This window comes from Marmota monax, unplaced genomic scaffold, assembly GCF_021218885.2.
Source record: "Marmota monax isolate L192 unplaced genomic scaffold, Marmota_monax_Labrador192_F-V1.1 WCK01_AAM20220418_F8-fsc00012, whole genome shotgun sequence".
Classification (NCBI taxonomy): Eukaryota; Metazoa; Chordata; class Mammalia; order Rodentia; family Sciuridae; genus Marmota; species Marmota monax.
Genome location: NW_026695227.1, coordinates 23,017,842 through 23,039,918, shown reverse-complemented (window position 1 = coordinate 23,039,918; position 22,077 = coordinate 23,017,842). Strand labels below are relative to the sequence as shown.

The 22,077-nt window shown below is 36.0% G+C and overlaps 1 protein-coding gene across 1 annotated transcript in view; it reads right to left on the bottom strand.

Annotated features, from left to right (window-relative positions):
* Positions 1–22,077, bottom strand: part of Pdzrn4 (PDZ domain containing ring finger 4) — a 385,332-nt gene that overhangs the window by 362,034 nt on the left and 1,221 nt on the right. Inside the window, exons 2-3 of the mRNA XM_046436374.2 lie at positions 20,139–20,225; positions 18,209–18,316 (exon numbers count right to left, since the gene is read on the bottom strand). Of these exons, the coding sequence (XP_046292330.1) occupies positions 18,209–18,316; positions 20,139–20,225 (195 nt within the window). The remainder of the gene's footprint in view (positions 1–18,208; positions 18,317–20,138; positions 20,226–22,077) is intronic.

Sequence of the window (22,077 nt, the reverse complement as noted above, 5' to 3'; positions counted from 1 at the left end):
AAACTTAAGAGTCATTGGGATACAGGAAGGTACAGAGCTCCAAACCAAAGGAATGAGCAGTCTATTCAATGAAATAATACAAGAAAACTTCCCAGACTTGAAGAATGAGACAGAATCCCAAATCCTAGAAGCCTACAGGACGCCGAATGTGCAAAATCATAAGAGATCCACACCTAGACACATTATAATGAAGATGCCCAACATACAGAATAAGGAGAGAATTTTAAAAGCTACAAGAGAAAGGAAGCAGATTACATTTAGGGGCAAGCCAATCAGGATAACAGCTGATCTTTCAACACAGACTCTGAAAGCTAGAAGATCCTGGAATAACATATTTCAAACACTGAAAGATAATGGGTTCCAACCAAGAATTGTGTATCCAGCGAAATTAAGCTTCAGGATGGAGAATGAAATTAAAACCTTCCACGATAAACAAAAGTTTAAAGAATTCGCAGCTAGAAAACCATCTCTTCAAAACATCCTAGCCAAAGTATTACAGGAAGAGAAAATGGAAAATAACAATGAAAACCAACAGTGGGAGGTAGGACAGTAAAGGGGGGGGGGAAACAATCAAAGAGGAAAACAAACAATGTTTAGTAACAGAAATAAACAAATATGGCTGGAAGAACAACCCATATCTCAATAATAACCCTAAATGTTAATGGCTTAAACTCACCAATTAAGAGACACAGGCTAGTAGAATGGATCACAAAACAAGACCCAACAATATGCTGCCTACAGGAGACGCATTTGATAGGAAAAGACATACATAGGCTGAAGGTGAAAGGTTGGGAAAAATCATATCACTCATATGGACTTCGGAAACAAGCAGGCGTGTCCATACTCATATCAAATAAAATAGATTTCAAGCCAAAGTTAATCAAAAGAGATAAAGAGGGACACTACATACTGCTTAAGGGAACCATACACCAACAAGACATAACAATCATAAATATTTATGCCCCAAACAATGGTGCAGCTATGTTCGTCAAACAAACTCTTCTCAAGTTCAAGAGTCTAATAGACCACCACACCATAATCATGGGAGACTTCAACACACCTCTCTCGCCACTGGACAGATCTTCCAAACAAAAGTTGAATAAGGAAACTATAGAACTCAATAACACTATTAATAACCTAGACCTAATTGACATATATAGAGTATACCACCCAACATCAAGCAGTTACACTTTTTTCTCAGCAGCACATGGATCCTTCTCAAAAATAGATCATATATTATGTCACAGGGCAACTCGTAGACAATATAAAGGAGTAGAGATATTACCATGCATCTTATCTGATCATAATGGAATGAAACTGAAAATCAACGATAAAAGAAGGAAGGAAAAAGCATACATCAATTGGAGAATGAACAATAGGTTACTGAATGATCAATGGGTTATAGAAGACATCAAGGAGGAAATTAAAAAATTCTTAGAGATAAATGAAAACACAGACACAACATATCGGAATCTATGGGACACATTGAAAGCAGTTCTAAGAGGAAAATTCATTGCTTGGAGTTCATTCCTTAAAAAAAGAAAAAACCAACAAATAAATGATCTCATACTTCATCTCAAAATCCTTGAAAAAGAAGAGCAAAACAACAGCAAAAGAAGTAGAAGGCAAGAAATAATTAAAATCAGAGCTGAAATTAATGAAATCGAAACAAAAGAAACAATTGAAAAAATTGACAAAACTAAAAGTTGGTTCTTTGAAAAAATAAACAAAATCGACAGACCCTTAGCGATGCTAGTGAAGAGAAGAAGAGAGAGAACTCAAATTACTAGCATACGGGATGAAAAAGGCAATATCACAACAGACACTTCAGAAATACAGAAGATAATCAAAAACTATTTTGAATCCTTATACTCCAATGAATTAGAAGATAGTGAAGGCATAGATAAATTTCTTAAGTCATATGATCTGCCCAGATTGAGTCAGGAGGATATAGAAAACCTAAACAGACCAATATCAATTGAGGAGATAGAATAAACCATAAAAAGACTACCAACTAAGAAAAGCCCAGGTCCCAATGGGTATACAGCAGAATTTTACAAAACCTTTAAAGAAGAACTAATACCAATACTTTTCAAGCTACTTCAGGAAATAGAAAAGGAGGGAGAACTTCCAAATTCATTCTATGAGGCCAACATCACCCTGATACCTAAACCAGACAAAGACACTTCAAAGAAAGAAAACTACAGACCAATATCTCTAATGAACCTAGATGCAAAAATCCTCAATAAAATTCTGGCGAATCGGATACAAAAACATATAAAAAAAATTGTACACCATGATCAAGTAGGATTCATCCCTGGGATGCAAGGCTGGTTCAATATACGGAAATCAATAAATGTTATTCACCACATCAATAGACTTAAAAATAAGAACCATATGATCATCTCGATAGATGCGGAAAAAGCATTTGACAAAGTACAGCATCCCTTTATGTTCAAAACTCTAGAAAAACTAGGGATAACAGGAACATACCTCAATATTGTAAAAGCAATCTATGCTAAGCCTCAGGCTAGCATTATTCTGAATGGAGAAAAACTGAAGGCATTCCCTCTAAAATCTGGAACAAGACAGGGATGCCCTCTCTCACCACTTCTCTTCAACATAGTTCTCGAAACACTGGCCAGAGCAATTAGACAGACGAAAGAAATTAAAGGCATAAAAATAGGAAAAGAAGAAATTAAATTATCACTATTTGCAGATGATATGATTCTATATCTAGCAGACCCAAAAGGCTCTACAAAGAAACTATTAGAGCTAATAAATGAATTCAGCAAAGTGGCAGGATTTAAAATCAACACGCATAAATCAAAGGCATTCCTGTATATCAGCGACAAATCCTCTGAAATGGAAATGAGGACAACCACTCCATTCAAAATATCTTCAAAAAAAATAAAATACTTGGGAATCAACCTAACAAAAGAGGTGAAAGACTTATACAATGAAAACTACAGAACCCTAAAGAGAGAAATAGAAGAAGATCTTAGAAGATGGAAAAATATACCCTGTTCATGGATAGGCAGAACTAACATCATCAAAATGGCGATATTACCAAAAGTTCTCTATAGGTTTAATGCAATGCCAATCAAAATCCCAATGGCATTTCTTGTAGAAATAGAGAAAGCAATCATGAAATTCATATGGAAAAATAAAAGACCCAGAATAGCAAAAACAATGCTAAGCAAGAAGTGTGAATCAGGCGGTATAGCGATACCAGACTTCAAACTATACTACAGAGCAATAGTAACAAAAACAGCATGGTACTGGTACCAAAACAGGCGTGTGGACCAATGGTACAGAATAGAGGACACAGAAACCAATCCATAAAACTACAACTATCTTATATTTGATAAAGGGGCTAAAAGCATGCAATGGAGGAAGGATAGCATCTTCAACAAATGGTGCTGGGAAAACTGGAAATCCATATGCAACAAAATGAAACTGAATCCCTTTCTCTCGCCATGCACAAAAGTGAATTCAAAATGGATCAAGGAACTTGATATCAAATCAGAGACGCGCCGTCTGATAGAAGAAAAAGTTGGCTACGATCTACAGTCGGTGGGGTCGGGCTCCAAATTCCTCAATAGGACACCCATAGCACAAAAGTTAATAACTAGAATCAACAAATGGGACTTACTCAAACTAAGAAGTTTTTTCTCAGCAAAAGAAACAATAAGAGAGGTAAATAGGGAGCCTACATCCTGGGAACAAATCTTTACTCCTCACACTTCAGATAGAGCCCTAATATCCAGAGTATACAAAGAACTCAAAAAATTAGACAATAAGAGAACAAACAACCCAATCAACAAATGGGCCAAGGACCTGAACAGACACTTCACAGAGGAGGACATACAGTCAATCAACAAGTACATGAAAAAATGCTCAACATCTCTAGCTGTCAGAGAAATGCAAATCAAAACCACCCTAAGATACCATCTCACTCCAGTAAGATTGGCAGCCATTAGGAAGTCAAACAACAACAAGTGCTGGCGAGGATGTGGGGAAAAGGGTACACTTGTACATTGCTGGTGGGACTGCAGATTGGTGCAGCCAATTTGGAAAGCAGTATGGAGATTTCTTGGAAAGCTGGGAATGGAGCCACCATTTGACCCAGCTATTCCCCTTCTTGGTCTATTCCCTAAAGACCTAAAAAGAGCATGCTACAGGGACACTGCTACATCGATGTTCATAGCAGCACAGTTCACAATAGCAAGACTGTGGAACCAACCTAGATGCCCTTCAATAGACGAATGGATAAAAAAAATGTGGCATTTATACACAATGGAGTATTACTCTGCATTAAAAAATGACAAAATCATAGAATTTACAGGGAAATGGATGGCATTAGAGCAGATTATGCTAAGTGAAGCTAGCCAATCCCTAAAAAACAAATGCCAAATGTCTTCTTTGATATAAGGAAAGTAACTAAGAACAGAGTAGGGACGAAGAACAGGAGAAGAAGATTAACATTTAACAGGGATGAGAGGTGGGAGGGAAAGGGAGAGAGAAGGTAAATTGCACGGTAATGGAAGGAGACCCTCAGGGTTATACAGTGGAGGGGGTAGAGAGAGAGGAGGGGAGGGGAGGGGAGAGGTGGGGAGGGGGGAGGGTGGATGAGGGGAAAGGCAGCGGAGCACAACAGACACTAGTATGGCAATTTGTAAATCAATGGATGTGTAACTGATGTGAATCTGCAATCTGTGTATGGGGTGAAGGTGGGAGTTCATAACCCACTAGAATCAAAGTGTGGAATATGATATGTCAAGAAATTTGTAATGTTTTGAACAACCCACAATAAAAAATTAAAAAAAAAAAAAAAAAAAAAAAGGAGAATATTCAGAGGTGAAAAGAGTAAATTATGAGAGCCGTAACCTAATAAGTTCATCCTAGTTTGAATGGGCTCACTCGGTGGTATCTGTAAGCAGGTGGGACATGGCTGGAGGAGTTGGGTCACTGGGGGAGTGCCCTGGGAGTGTTACTCATCCTGCAGCCCCTTCCTCTATCTCAGTTTCTTGACCACACCATGGGATGGATGAGCAGTTTTCCTCCTCTGGGACCTTCCCCATGATGTGCTGCCTCATCTTGGGCCCAGAACAAGGGAGTTGTTGTGTATGTTGTCTATGGACTGAGACCTCTGAAAACCTGAGCCCAAATTAAACTTTCCCTCCTTTAAGTTGTTCTCATTGGATATTTTGGTCACAGCAACACAAAAACTTATGACAACAAGAGGAGGGGTCCTTTGATTTTTATATCCCCTTTTCCTCCTTATACATTTCTTGTTATTATATGGTTCTTCTGTTGCCATGGTAGCCAACTGTCTCAGAACATAGATTTCTCATAGTTGTGCTGCTGCTTAGCCACTTGAACCAAGGACCTGAACGAGTTCAGACGTCCCTCGTTCGTGCCTCTGGAGTTTGCAGCATCTGTTTCGTGTGGAAACCCTCAGAGCTGGGTGTGACAGACTGCAATGTGTGTGTGTGTATGTGTGTGTGTGTGAGAGAGAGAGAGAGAGAAAAGAGAAATTGAGAGGAGAGACAAATTGAGAGGAGAGAGAAATTGAGAGAGAGAGGATGAGAGAGAAAGGGGGAGAGAGAACGGTTGTATACGTGTGCTTTTCCCCACTTACTTGTCAGGGGATCATGGAAAATGCTAATCTAAAGAAGCCATCAGATGATGGGAGGACAGGCATTTAAATAGCTGTACTCTTTCTAGAAAGATACTTAGAATCAATGATTATAAGACTTTAATGTAGTTGTGATCTTTGGTCCAATAATCCAACCTATAAGACTACAAAAAGAGAGATAGAGATTTGTGGATAAGGGGGTTTACTGTCATTAATACAACCATTGTTAATGGTTTTAATACTCTAAGGGTCATTGACAGCTAAATAATGGTCATTAATGGTGGTCACCTAAGAGTAATTAATGAGAAAGTAGTTAAGAATTACAGAATAGCCATGTGTGCTTCTTTTAGGCTGTGCCATGACCTAATTTCTGTATATGTATGTATATATAGAGAAAAAGAACTCTTTTATTGATGGTTATCATTATCTCTGGATGAGGTGAGATCGTAGGGGCAGTGATTTCCTTCTTCCTGCTTTCCAGAATTGTTTAAATTATATACAACCATCTTTTAGGATAGGAATTCTTTGAAGTATAATAAGAAAAAATATGAGAGGTATCAGATGGAGATGATCAGTACAGAGGGTTCTTATACCATAAGTTTAGAAAGAGAAAGGCCTGTCTCTTCTGCCCTTAACTGGAGACTGCAAACATAGGATGTGCTTCTGCCTTAGTGGGATAGTTCTGAATGGGAATTCTTGCCAAATTACATGACTGTCTTACCAATATCACCTATTAATGTTTCTCTTTTGAAGTTTCCTGAGTTTGTGGAGACGGTTTTTGATACCTTAAACAACATGGATGACTCATCCTCTACTAATAAATATGATGAAAAAGAGGAAGAAATTTCTGATTCTAAATCAGACCCAAGCACCTCTGAACACTATTTAGCCTTGGAGGACAGCATTGGCTATGAGAACATTGTCACCGATGACAATGTTGTTGCCTATGACAACGTTGTTGCTTATGACAACGGCATTGCTTATGAAAACACCACTGCTAGTGAGGCTGCCGAAGCCCCTGAGATTGCTACTGCCTATGATAATGGCACTGCTTCTGAAAACAACAACATTGCCTATGAGGGCATAGCGCCCTACGAAGGCGTCATTTCATCTAGCTCTTCCTCCCACTACTTCCCGCCTGTCCATGGGTCATTGGAGACTGAAAATGTAAGTATCCCCACTGAGATAAGTGATCAAGATTTGGACAAGCCAGAGAAAATCTGCAAACAAAATATCGCCAAATTATTGGATGCTCTAAACCTTGACCGTGAAGACAACAAAAACCAGGAGAATGAGTTCTTAGGAAAAAAGGATGAAAATCTGAACACGGAGAAGCTATGCAAACTACTCATTACTCTGATCTTCGATACTGTTACAGGCTCTAACGACGAAAACTCACCAATTACGTTGGAACTAAAGGAAGAAATCAAAAAGTTAGATAAAAACCAGAAGGAGAAGGTAAAACAAACTATCTCCAAACTCTCTGATGTATCACAGAAACTTAAGGAACTTCTAGAAGATGAAAAATATGACAGTGAAGCCACTGAAGATGTCCAGCTGTCCACCGGCACTCCATTCCATATAACAAGCCAGGAGAGTTGCCCTGAAAAGGATCCTTCAGGGTCACCGAAGCAACCAGTGGAGACAGAGATTCCTACCGACACGGAGACTACAAATTGTCTGAATTTCCGATCCATTGGCAAATGGTTCAGGAAGCATTTTTTTCCCTGTGTTCAGGGGAGAAGGAACACTGAGAGGGCAAACCAGATCCCTGGTGAGCGGGCACCCAAGAGACATTTCCGTAGAAGCAAGAAAGTTCACCTTGAAGAATCCCTCAGTTAAGACACCCTATAGATTCAGACAGTTCATGGTTTTATGTATTAAAGAGATATTTCTGTAGAAGCAAGATAATTCACCCTGAAGAATCCCTCAGTTAGGACACCCTATAGACTCACATAGTTCATAGCCCCCATGGTTTTATGTTTTTTCAATAAACAAATGTTCTTATTAAAAAAAAAAAAAAGAAAAAAGAAAATTATTCTGGGACACCTTAGTGCTCCTCAAGGCAGAATAACGCATCAAACATTTGGATACTCAATCTCTTTCTCCCTCTCCATGTTTCAAAGAATTTCACAGGCTGTCTTTAAAGCAAAACCATTCAAGACTTCCTAAAACTCTGTCTTAGCTGACCAATTAGAGGATAGATTTTCAAAGATTATTTAGACAAAACACTATTTTGCACACTACAATGAAGAAAACAATAGAAAGTACATAATCTCAGTGGTAGTAGACTAAACAGAATGAACTATTGAAAAATGAAGACAAAGGAAAATATTCAAGGTAAGTATGATGAATAGATAAGGTCACCCACCCATCACTAGCTTCCAGCAGCTTTCCGTTGTTTTGCTTCCTACACTTATCTCATATGGGCAACTGCAATCCTCACACATCAATCTCCCTGTCTCAAATACCTTTACTTTTCAAACTATTTATGTACCTCAGTGAAGTCTGCAGGAGGTTTAATCTTTAAATCATTGCTTTACCCATGTCATTCCCCTGCTCGAATTTTAACACTGACTTCTCATGTCCTGTAGTATAGGAACTTTCTTCAAAGTCTGCTACAACTGAGCACTTCTTAATAATAGGTAGAATCAAATGATGGTCAAGAACTGACCCAGGAGCTCCTGCTCTGTGATGGTGGCAAACTGACTTCTGTATCTGTTTTCTCCTCTGGAAAATCAGGATCCTACCACTCATACAGTACCAACCTCATAGAGCTGTGAGGAGGAGACACATTAATACCTAAGAAGAACATTAGGCATGCTTATCATAATGATAAGTATTAGCTGATATATTTTTCTATAACATTCATTATTATCAAATGATGAGGCTGCCCAGCAAGACATTCAAATCCTGCTCCTCATGGCATTCTTCCTAAATCTGGAAAGTTCTTGCTGCACGCACTTACCTTCTTATCTCTCACCTTTCCTGTAAAGGCCCTTTCAAGTTCTATTTCACTCTTTAAGCTTCATACCACCGTCAGATGAGGGAAGTCTTTTGGGTAGCTCCTCTGTGCCAGTCATCCACCACTGAGTTCAGGTCATTTACTTATAGTTTATTTGTTCAATATACAGCTGTCTTCTCCTGATTATAAGCTCTGAGAGTCCTGTATCATCACCAACAGATCTTTTTACCTCCAGCTGCTTTAAAAGCCAATTGTTATTCAAACATGTGTTCTTTACTTGGGGAATCACGTTTGTAGTAAACTACTTTAAAAACTGATTATCTTTCATATAAGAAAAACATTTTTGTTAACTAATGATTTCTTTTCTGAAATATGATTTCAAAAGCAAATGTATTGTTTCTTTTAATGTGACAGGTTATGTGACTAAAATACCCAATTACCTAATTTTAGGTAAAAATATCTGAAAAATTCTAATTGAACATTATATATTTTTCTATCTACCCAGTGATAAATTGTTTCCTAATCTATATTATGAAAAATAGTTATCTCCTATCTATAAAGTGATTATAGTCTGTTGCCCATCTAATTTTGTGAGCTGAATATATACCTCTGTATCTTCTATAGTAATAAAGAATTGTTTAAAATAGTTGAAACCACATAAAGAATAATTTTTATATAGGGGAACATTTTTTATTTGAAGGTAACAATGAATCACGTTTGAATTGCTGATTACAAAAAAAAGAATCATTTGCTTTTTCTTCAGAACACAGTTAACAGCTTCAAAAAGAAGAGGGAAGTGATTCAAAGTATTACTCATAAGGCCACTGGATTCTGGTGTGGACAGGATAATTCAAATTCTTAGGGTTAAGAGGATCAAGCATCAGATCCACCCCACACTTGCCAGTTGCCTTTTTCTTCTTTGGGATGTTTTCTCAAGGCACTGGGATGAAACAGGATTTTTAGAAAAGAGCGGAAATGTTTCCATTCACATATCTTCTCAGAAAAAGTAAAATCTACTTGGAATCAGCAGCATTTGCTCTATGAAAAAAAAAAAGTTCCCAGAACAAGCTGTGAGAATTGTTCCTTAAAGTCCTACACAGGTGTCCTCACAGCTGGGGCTACTGTTAATTATTCCAAGCATTTCTCATCCCGAGAACTTCAAAGATACTCCCTGACCATCCCAGTGCTCTAGGAAGTTTTTAACTCTGTCTTTTCACCAAAACATTTCCAATGTTTGGAAATATGGAAAATATCTTTCATCTTTTAGATTCCTCTGTGGTTAATCATATTATTTTTTTATTTCATATTTGGTCCAAGGCCATATTCTGCAAGTACATTCAGACAGCTTTACCACTGACCTTCAAGTTCAATAACTAAAACTCTGCATTAGGGTGAAAGTCAACAAACCTGTCTTCAGATCCAATTTAGACATTAACATAAATAAAATTTGAAACCCTGCATTGCACACTTGAATTCTTTTTTGATTTGTAGGTAGAAGAAACAATCTAGAGAGGTACAAATTCTTCAGACCTCTGTCACTAGATTTTAGAGATCTTGAAACTTAAGGAAGAGTAAGTCACTTAATTTCTGAGCCATCTTGCAGTTAAGATACAAAACCAAGGAATAGGATGTGCTAAGACAACCATTAGGGATTGACTGCCCACCCAGCAAGATTTCAGGGACATTGAAAAAACCCTTGGATAAAGACCATAATGCCTAAAATCCTGAGCTCAAGATTAATCCATTCATTTATTCCAATATTCAATGAAATTGAACAGAATGTGTGGAGTTTACCAGTATCAATGCTGAAGGATAATAATTTCAATAAAATACCAAAACCACATTTAAGAACACCAAAGAATAAATATTCACCCTAGCACATGAAATTGCTATGAAAGTAAAAGGTCTAAAATTTTTTTGGCAACACAGATAATAAAGTGATTCTGCTTGGTGGGTTGGAAAGGGCTTCAGGGCATGTAAAAGGATTTAAGGGGTTTTCCAGCTAGAGAAGAGCCTGGTAAAGAATATCAGATAGCAGGGAAAGAAAAGAAAAAACATAGAGCACTAAAGATAGGAAAGGAGAGGCATTTCATGTGACTATATTAGAGGATCTAGAGAGAAAAACAATATTTAACGTAAAGGTTTTGAAGAACTCCTTTTGCTTCACTAAAAACTTGGATTCTGGAGAGTGGAGATGTAGCTCAGCAATAAAGCACTTGCCTAGTGTGCCCAAGACCGTGGGTTCAACCCGTGGCACCACAAAAGAAGAAGAAAGCTGAATTTTAACCTGCTGACAGTAGAATGCTAATGTTTTAGTTAGTCTTTTGTCACTGTCACCAAACCACACACACACACACAAAAAAAAAAAAAAAAAAAAAAAAAACCAGCTTAGAGGAAGGAAAGTTTATTTGGGATTCATGGTTTCAAAGGTCTCATTTCATAGACAGAGGATTCCACTGTTCTGGGCTCAAAGTGAGGTAGCTCATCATGGAGAAATGACCCAGAGAAGGAAAGGTGCTCAGCTGATAGCAGATCAGGAAGGAAAAACAGAAGAAGGGGCCTCAGGAATAACAATCCTTCCAGGGCATGCCCCCAGTGATCACCTCCTCCAGCCTTGGTGCACCTGCCTATAGACCATCCAGTCAGTCCATTCAAACTAGGATAGACTGATTAGGTTACGGCTATCATAATCTAAACATTTCACTTCTGAAGATTCTTGTTTTGGGGGGACAGCTCATATTCAAGCCATAATAAGCTAATGAGGGACCTTCAGCAAAAGAGTAAAAACAAAAATCCTCTAGTGGTGAGCAAAGTGATTTACAAATGACAGCAGGTAAGTAAAGGGAACATCGAGGAGAAAAATGGCAAAAGCTGGAGAAAGATTAGGGCATCATCTTCAGCTGAAGTTCAAATGGTACTCAACATCTTCCAATGTTGCAGAGAAATAGAAAGTTAAGAAGAAATTGCCAGATGGCTAGGATGATTAAAAGAAAAAAAGGAGGTTGAAAACCAGTAACACACAGCCCACTCTGACATTTACCTAAAATCAACACTGTATCTCATTTTAAGATAAATTGTGATAATGTTACAGGTGCTGTGAGGAGGAGACTAGCAAGCACAGTTAGACCTCCTGAGAAGGACACCAAATGGGGTAATGCAGTATGCAATTGGCACAGTCATGTGGGGGCCTGGTTTCCTTTCATGGGAACTTAGCCCTCAATAAATCAAACCCAAGTTTATGTCTTATAAGTTTACAATAAATATACCAGTACTTAACACACTAAAGCTCAGTTGCATAAAGACCTTCCCAGCCTTTCTTTTGTAAATTTAAACTGTATTTATTAATAATGAAAACTCAGTGGAATGACAAAAAAAAATGATCATTTAGACAGAAAATAGAAAGGACTAGTGTATTAGCCAATTTTCTGTTACTATAACAAAATACATGAGGCTAGATGCTTTAAAGAAGAGGTTTATTCAGCTCACAGTACTGGAGGTTTAAAGGCATGGCACCAGAACAGTCGGAATACACATTAAAGAGAGAGGTCATATGGCAAAGCAGGAAGCCAGAGCCCAGGGAGGGGCCAATATTGCTCTTTTAAAACAATGCTCTAGAGAGAACTAGTCAGAGTCCAACAAAACTGCCTTGATCCTTTCCTAGGATGATTCCCTCAATAACCTCTCACTAGACTCCCTTTGCTTAAAGGTCCTGTGACCACTTAAGACTACCACAAAAATGGGGACTAAGTGTCCAATGTATAAACCCTTGGGTGATATGTTAAACCATAACTTTTACCTCTTGTGACACATATACTTACAGGAAAGAAACAGAGAATTTGAGAAAGCTTCCATTATAATCTAGCACAAATTCAAGGCCAAGACTCAAGTTCAGAGACCGTACTCCTTCCTGAACCACAATGCTGTCTCACACCCCCAGATTCTACTACTTCACTAACCCGTGTCATGATTTCTAAAAATGCATTGAACTACTTGTAGAATGATGGCAGAACTAAAATTAACCCATAGTGTCAATCCACTAAGGCAAGACAGTAATGTCCATTTACATCTTTAAGAACTGAAGTGGCAACTTCAAGGAAAGGTTTCTCATGGGCATAAAACAGCTTTCCACCTTCAGCCACTTGAGTGCAGAGAGGGGTCTTAGTGATCTTTTCTGTAACACAGAGCACACCACCTGGCACATATGAAGCAATGCATAAATACTTGTTGGATGAATGAATTAGCTCATAACCACATGGTTACAAAAGTCCCCCTACAGCTCTTCTTGCCTCTGGGTATTCATTTGGATATGCGAAAATCCACAAGCTAAAACCATTTCTTCATCTAAACTCATGTGTCTATACACAAAGGAATGACTTGAAAGTTGGCAGCTGATAGCCTGGAGTTTCCCAGGGAAGAAATAGAAGGAACTAGTGGCGATTTCCCTCCTTGTATTGTGGAGAAAATTTACTTGTACAAACTTAATAAAATACAGTAGATACACAATAGTGAAGTACCCAAATCTTCCCTTGGGGGAGGCACTTGTATATACAGAAACGGAATAGTGCAGAGACTGAGGCATAGCTGGCTTGGTCAGGTCACATAAATTTTAACTCCCAGGACAGAAATTTCAGCCAGGTCTCCTTGATTTCAGATCTCGGCGTCTTTCAACTGTAACACACTGTTTTTCAAGATACTTTAAAATATACAATTGTATAATAACTGCATTATGTTGCTGAAACTACATTTGATTGAGTAGCATTAAATTATGTTTACAAATTTCACTTATTCATTTGAATAAGTATAATTGCTTTTAGGTCCTTCCTCATTCTTTCAAACAACCAGTTTGTTATTTGAACAGTTAAAATACACTTTTAAAATATGGGATGAGGATATTATTCTATTGAAGCATTCAGTGGTGTGTTCAGATTATTAAACAATAATTTGTCAAAAATACTACCTGCCCACTAGTTTTACAGATGACCTACAAAACTTGCAAATACTTCTTATAATGAACACATGAGGCCTGCATGTGGGGTGTGAAGTGCCATCAGAAATACACAGAAGAAGCATCAAGTAGATCTGATTAAATATTTAAAAGTGTCTAGCTCTGATCTGCACCTAATTTTCCTCCTTTAACAGCTGTAAACTACTCTGCAAAACTTTAGCCAAATAAATGTGAGAGCTAATAAAGATTTTTTACTTTAGCTGTGCAGGGAGTGATGGCAAAAAATCCAGGAGTGAAAATATTACAGAACTAAAGGAAAGTATAATTACATTCTGGCAAGTAAGTTCCCTCTTCTAGTACTGAACTCTGCACCTCATGGAAAGCAGTACAATGTCACTGTTCAGTGCGGGAACTACTTGCAAAGAAAAATAAAATGGCTTTTTAGTTGTGTTTCACTATGCATTTCAAGTTAAATATAGAAAAGACAAATATATATTTGAAAACACTGCTTTTTTTTCCCCAAAAGTATTGATGTAACAGACTCCTCTGGTCTCCAGAAGTGGAGAGAAGAATGGTAACCACCCTGCACCAGCACTGTTCTGTTACACAGCATTGGCTGGGAGCTGGAGGAAGGTGTGGGGCAAGAAAGTGAACAAGGAGCCATAAATAGCTGTGCACCTTTTTGCACTCTTAGGTTATGTCTACAGTACCTGCTACCAACATCACAGTAATAACACAGGAACAATGTTATTGACAGCAGCAGAGAACTTTGGTTCTCAGCTCTTTCCCATGTATGCATTAGGCATCCTAACACGATGATAACTACAGCAACAGTAGTAGCCTCTTTTAGAACTGTGTTCAAGTTTCTAATAGCAAAGAGGCTCTGTGCTCCTTTTGAGTCTTGAAAAGGCAAAAAAAAAAAAAAAAATAGCAAGCAAAATATGCTTTTATTTTCATGCATATGAGTAAATGCCTAGTCTATGTGGATTCCTGTGATATTTCAAGAAGCTTCCTTGGCCTTTTCACTCTCCAGAGATAGACAGTTTGCTACCTAATGCTGCAAATCAAATATCAGAGCAGTTTTTCAAACAGTGAATATTTTCACAAATGTGGATGTGGGAATACTTAGAAACTGGGCAACAAAGTGGCTTGTGGAGACTGAACACAAAAATCAACTTGTCTTCTGTGATATGAAAACTACAACATGGGCTTACTTTGTGACTGTGATATTTTTTATTCTTGCATGATTGTTAATTCCATCAGCGTTAGTACAATCTAGATTTTTAAAATGATACTTCTAGAATTGTTGGGCTTTGCTTAACAATGGAAAAATTGTTATGACCAATATTTTTGAGTATTAGTGAAGTCATTTTAACCAATAATAGGACCAAATCTGTAACATATCTTCTTATTCAAATAAGTGATTTAGTAAAATTATGTTATTTTACATATTTTTTGTTTGTTTTCTAAAATGTTTTTGAGTAGATCTTGAAACAATCAGTTAAAAGATAAGTTCTCACAATATATTGGGGCAGTTAGGTTGTATGGATAGTTTCGTAATACTTGAAATATTTGTGCTGTCTACACTGCTACTGAATTTATTTGTTGCTCTAGGTTAAAATCAGCATAGCCATTTGATATTCAAAAACTGAAAGAGAAAATCTATTAAATTTAGTCAATCAACAAATTATTGATCACAAAACAGAACTTACTGTCTTTATTTTAAAAATCTGTTTTTCTGGCTCTGTGTATTTTAAATAAATTGATACATTTCTTCTTGATTTACCATTAGCTGCACACCACTAAGTTTGATTGAGACCATATGATAGATACGTTAAATAACTGACAAGCTTCACATGTTTAACTTTTCTTAATCCATAAAGATCTTTTATGATACATATGCACAAGGCAAATATGCTCTTTGTTTAAATAGATATTAAGGTCACACACAACCACATCAATGTTTATAGCAGCACAACATACAATAGCTAAACTATGGAGCCAATCTAGATGCCCTTCAGTGGATGAATGGATAAAAAAAATGTGTGGCATATATACACAATGGAGTTTTTACTCTGCAATAAAAGAGAGTAAAATCATGGCATTTGTAGGTAAATGGATGGCGTTTGGAAAAGATAATGCTAAGTGAAGTTAGCCCATCCCCAAAAAACAAATGCCTAATGTTTTCTCTGATGTAAGGAAGCTAACTAATAGTGAGGTAAGGAGGGGGAGCATGGGAGGAATAGATGAATTCTAGATAAGGTAGAGGGGTAGGAGGGAAAAAGAAGGGGTAGGGGATTAGCAAGGATGGTGGAATGTGATAGACATCATTATCCAAAGTACATGTATGAAGACATGAATTGGCATCAACATACTTTATATACAACCAGAGATATGAAAAATTGTGCTGTATACATGTAATAAGAATTGTAATGCATTCTGCTGTCATTTTTTTAAAAAAAATCAATAAAAAAAGAAAAGAAAAAAAGTCGCACAAATATCTATCCACTAAAAAAACTGACAGCAACTAAATATGATGTATTTATTTCTAATAATTTTCCTTCTAAAATATTTCATGCTAATTAACAAGACAACATTATAGAAATATGCATGTCTAATTCATTTCCTAACTGTAAATGTGACCACAGTAATCCATTACAGTGATTTCATGTGTGTGGGATACACACACACACACACACACACACACACACACACATATACAAATGCATCCTCGCATAAAAGATACATTGAAAAATTCATATTGAAATAAGAAAAGTTTCAAGTCCTTGTCATTAATTGCTAATATATGCAAATCAAGGTGAATAATAATAGTATTGCAGCTAGTAATAAATTCCATTTGGATTCCCATGGTTGATTTCTTTTATCTTAAAAAAATAAAGCTAGTCTTGCATACATTAGTAACATATTATATAGATTTTTAGCTGCACTGGATTTATCAACTATAGTTTTTGTAAAACTACAGAATTGCCTCTTTACATAAGCAAAAACTGAGTAATTAACAAAAGTATTGCAACATAAAAGTTCTTCTTCCTTCCTTTTAATGCAATATTAATGAAGTATCTATAACATTATTACCCAGCTAGAATCTAGAATAAATTACTTTTAAAATTGCCAGTACTTGTTTCTGTGGTGTGTGTGTGTGTGTGTGTGTGTGTGTGTAATTGAATGTATGTAATTCAGTTCCATCAGCCCTTCTAATAGCATAAAATATAAGTGTTCATTTTCTATTTATCTGGAAAAATGAAAATGCATTAGAGATAAGGCAGACAATAATGAGGACAACTTCGTTTAAATTATGCTGTTCTTTAAAATATAATGCACAAACATGAGTAGAAATAGAAAAATTCTAATTTTGGAAACTATAGCTTCTAAATGTTTTCAGTAGGCAAACTGTCAAGAAAAGCTGATAGCAACAGTGAAAGCAATCTGTGCTTTTTTGACTATACAACTGGAAGCAGAAAACCTTGATAAAAGAGAACTCTTTAGATTAAAAATACACAAACAAATAAACAACAGAAACCCAGACCTTCTCAGCCCAAGGTAACGCTTTTCTCTTCCCAAAGCGTCTAGTCAGCTAAGTTCTACATATTATGCGTTCTTCCCCCCTCGCACCTCAGACAGAAAACTAGTGGCTCCTCCATATTCTTTGCTTTTATCCTATATCAATGTATATAAAATTCAACTTGTGTACAAATACTGAATAAAAATTTAAAACTTTATCCAAATCTTAATAAAGAAAAATAGCTTCCAACCAGAGAGTTTATGTAGACATTCAGAAAGATAGTATCAGTGACTAAATAACAGAATAAACAGAATTTTTTTAAAAATAGTGGAGTCAAATACATCTTACTAATTTCTACCTTTACCTTTACTAATACATTGGAAATAAATCCATTGACAAAAGCAACCTAATCATTTTGGTAATGCCAAAGAATACCATTTCAATTGGTTAATGAAACATACAAAGGAGAAAGATGGCAGACTGCAGTAACCCCAAATTCCACATTTTAGTTCAATATCACTAGCATAAAGGTATTTACTCATATCATCACCAAATACAATATAGTTGTATCATACATGAGAGAAAATAAAAGTTTTCCACCAACTTTTTTTCAACAGGACAAAAAAGCTACTTTCCTATTTTTTTCAAACATTAAAAAAAAAAGGATATGGGATGATGAAATCATATTAAACTAAGAAATGGTAAAGGTGAAGGCATTGTATAAATTATTACAAATTCTACATATTCTAATCACAAGTTAAAATAGCAATATTTCCTTGTCTAAAATGTCCTTGAGCAGAGATTATCATCCTTTGAAATGTTACAAAATTAATTCTTTAATAACTGTACAAGAATCCTTACAGTTCATGGAAGAGACAATTTATTAAAAGAGTTATTCATTAACACATTTGAAAAGTTTAAGCATTTTAATCTTTTATTCCAATATCTATTAATTAATAAAGTATCATCATAGAGTTTCACATTTTGGTGAAGAATTAAAAAAGTAATACCTCCTCTGCTGCATTAGATATGTATTCTAATAAGGCCATACCAAGGTAAAGCAATAAGCTTGGAAATTTCAAGTGTTTAAATATTTAACTTATAGGTCATGTGTAGCTTTTATTATTATCTTACCTCAATGATTTTGTCATGAATCTCCAAGCCATCTGCTCTGTCAGCAGGTCCATTTTCTAATATTTTTGAAACATAAATTCCTTCAGTAGATGATTCTTTTTGATTATTCTATAAAAAAATATACTCATCAGCAGAAATAAATATGCAAGTAACATTTTTATAAAGGACAATTTTCTAAATGTAACATTGCCAGTCCTCCTTAAATATGTAACTCTCTCAGCTGGGAATTTGGCACTGAATTTTAACTTACTTAACACCAACCAATAATTAATCAGGATGACAGCTGTAACGAACAAGTCCAGCAACTCTGACGAGATTATCTATTCACTTCACATTTTTAACTACACATAAAAAGCTCTGGGGAAAAGGGCATGTGCAAGGTAAGATTGACTGGTTTCTAGGTCTTATTTCTATAATATCACACTTCTAAAGTAGATATTAAATAAAAAGAGTGATAAAGTTACAGAAGGAAAACAAAGCATATCCAGCCTGTATTGTACAATATGTTTGAGAATGGGTCTTATATTTGAAAATATGAGTTAGGCCCTCAATGTGACAAATTTGGAAACAATTCTGATGAGGTCTATTCACAGAGGTGGCTGGGAGCTTGCTCAAGTGTAAAATCCCCAAAGATCAACACTAAACTACAAGGAAATCCATTCAAAGCTGATCTTTGCCTGCTTCTAGTTGCGATGTGCCTCATGACTGAAACTCAAACATATGGCCATTTGGTTCAAATAGGACATTTTATCCAGTCTCAGGAAACCAATTATATTATAAAACTTTTTTAGAAAAAATGTTCATTACCTATGATAGATCATTATATAGTTTGAAATGTCATTTTACTTCATGGAAGGTAAAATAAAATAACTTCTCCTTAATTAACCTGCCTTAACATGAGTTTTAAGAGACTTTAAAAAAAAATCCAGTGTTATCTAAATGTCAAATACCTAACTGGCATTTATAAAAGTATTCCTTGGGGGAAAAGAGAACAAAAATGATATGACAAGACTTCTGTCTTTTTATCATGCATGGGGACCATATTAGAAGCAGAGGCACAGTAATGGTGAGTTGCTAGATTTGGTAGCTGCATCATAGACACAGGAGGAAACAGGACATCACTATCCTAACTTGAAAAGCATATAGCCAACAACCCTATGACAGTTTCCTTGGGTGACACTTGCAATGTAGAATGCAAATTTTTTTCAAGGCAGTTTATTGTGTAAATTAAAGAATATAATTTATAAAATTTTACTACCTTTCCCCAGCTATGGTAAAAATTAAGTTGATGTAGAATTTGAAGGATGTAAAAAAGCTTAGCAACTATAGTATATAAGCTTATAATATGCATTTTGAAAGCCACTGGTATTAATGTGGAGATCATTGTTCATTCAGTTAAGCGAAGAAGTTGATTTGGGAAGCTAAAAATATTTCAAATCAACTTTCTTTAATAAGGAGTTTCCTAAATAATTGTGAAAACAATCATCCCTTACTTGAGTTTAACTGTTCATTCAACATGCAGACTTCCCAGCTTGCATTAATGTCTAAAAATTTGATTTAATAGATAGGAAGTATAAGCAGACAATACAATCACCTAATATCAAACAGAAATTGTCTATACATATTATTGTGCAATAAGATTATTTAAGAAATTTGCCAATGGTGCCAAAAAACATAAAATGTGGAATGTATCTCTCTTTTTTTAAAGCAGCTAGGGGAACCCAGTTTGTTAGCCATTGATTTTTACTTTTCTCTAAAAGAAAATCTTGGTACATACTGGAAATTTTGCATTAAAGAATCCAGCATTTGATTACAAGTATAATTTTAAAGATGAAACTACTTGTTTTTCTGACCCTAAATCCACAAAAGAAAGCTAAGACTTCTATTATTTTATAAGCCAAGAGAGTAACATATTAAGAAGGTGGGTTACCTGATTTGGTCGACCTCCTATAATATTGAATCCCAAGGTGTCATTTTCTCTTTCTAACACGATGGTGAATGGTTTCTGTTCTCCATCCTAGAAGAAAAGGGATAAACTGACTAAGCTACAAATATAAAAGAAAACAAATACAATGTGAAGCTATTTTAAAATGGTAAATAAATGAAATGTGAATAGGAGAAAAGCTTAAAATTAAGGGTTATTGAATGTGGCTGGGGGTTAATTTCTTCCTAAAAATATTTGAAACTATGTATTCAAAAGGAACAACCGTGCTTGTAAAAAAAAAAAAAGAAACTATTTTCAAAAATGACCAAATGGCTTTGTATTTTTACATATGCAGCTTTTATCCAAATGCAGCATCTAATTTTGCCTTCCCCATAATTTAAAACAGATTTCTGGTTTAACTTTACAGGAATTTTGTAATTTTCCCTTCCATGACAGAAAATAAAATAAATTGTCAGTGAATCTAAGAAAGATTTTTGTAAAATTTTCACTTTACAAAATTTTAAGGGATTAAATCTTGAGGAATTTAATAAATGCTAAGTAATATTTGGATTGATGCTCTAATGCAGGATCTGTTAGGTTACAGTAATCCTAATATTAAATAATAACCCTATTTGGTTTTGTGCAAATCTTGCAGAAGGAAAAAAAAAGCAAAATTTTGCCAGGTAAAATATTATGTATTTCTTTTCTTATAGCCCAACAACAGTTAAATAAATAGGAATTATATCTACAACCTGTTTGTGAGTAAAGACCAATTTAAATGTAAGATGAAACAGTATTGGACAAGATGAGTTTTATTCCTGGTTATAGATACTAATTTATCTTGGGAAATTAAATCCTTGTAAATTACTTCTGAATGATAACATTGCATAAGCTCCCAGTACCTTTTCCCAGGAGCTTCTCCCAGGCAGTGCACACAGCAGCCCCTACTGGCAGTGGAAAAATATTTCTGAATAGCACTGGGAAACTGATAGTTAATATGCAAATCATTGGCAGTTGCTCCTCACTTTCAAACCATTGCTTGACTTGTGTGGACTTCTCTGTCCTATTACTCTTAGATGCTGCTTCTTTCCATCAGACTTTGAAACCTGGGTTAGTAATACATTTCTGGGCTTCTCTCTGGGTCCTCACATTTTTGTAAATTTACCTGTATGTAAGCTAGAGAAAGAATCCTAACATCAAATCTTTTAAAGCATGGTAAGTTTTCCCTTATCAGGGTAGAAGCATTTTAGCCCCTCTCATTTCAGTAATAATAATAATAATAATAATAATTATTATTATTATTATTATTATTATTATTATTATTTTATTTTTTTGGTTAAAAGACAGGAACATCTAAATTCAGTGCCTGCGTTGGAGGCAGTACTAAGCAATCAGTCCCAAATGGGAATCAGTCTGGGTTGCTCCTCCCCAGGAGTACTGAAAAATGAAAACAGCTCCTTGAATGGAGTGCAAGTTCTGCTAAATCCCCGCTCACCATGGCAGCGACCAACAATGTCAAACACTGTGCTGAAGTCCTCCAGAAGAGAAGTAACAGCTTTATAAACAAGTCTCTTCACACGGGGTGCTGCAAAGAGGCATGTTTATGCCGTCTGAAAGCGGGCGGTCCAGGAAAGCAGATCAGGGGCAGCAGCTTCGACAAAGAAGGAAAACAGCCCCAGTCAAGACTCTCAGGGCCAGTCTAATTGCTGATAGATGTAGCTGCTCTCAGACCAGGCTTCTCAAGTCATAAGCACGTTCGCCCACCACCACCACTAACAACCTCCGGAGATTCCAAGGCAGGGAAAATTTTTTTTTTAGGAAGAGTAAGGGTGATGAAGCTAGAAGGTCTAAGAAATCCCATCTTTCAACCTCCCAACCCCTGAGGTTGTCCTGGTCCCCTCTTCTCTCACAGTCCCTAAACTAAGTAGAGGGTAGTTGATTGATA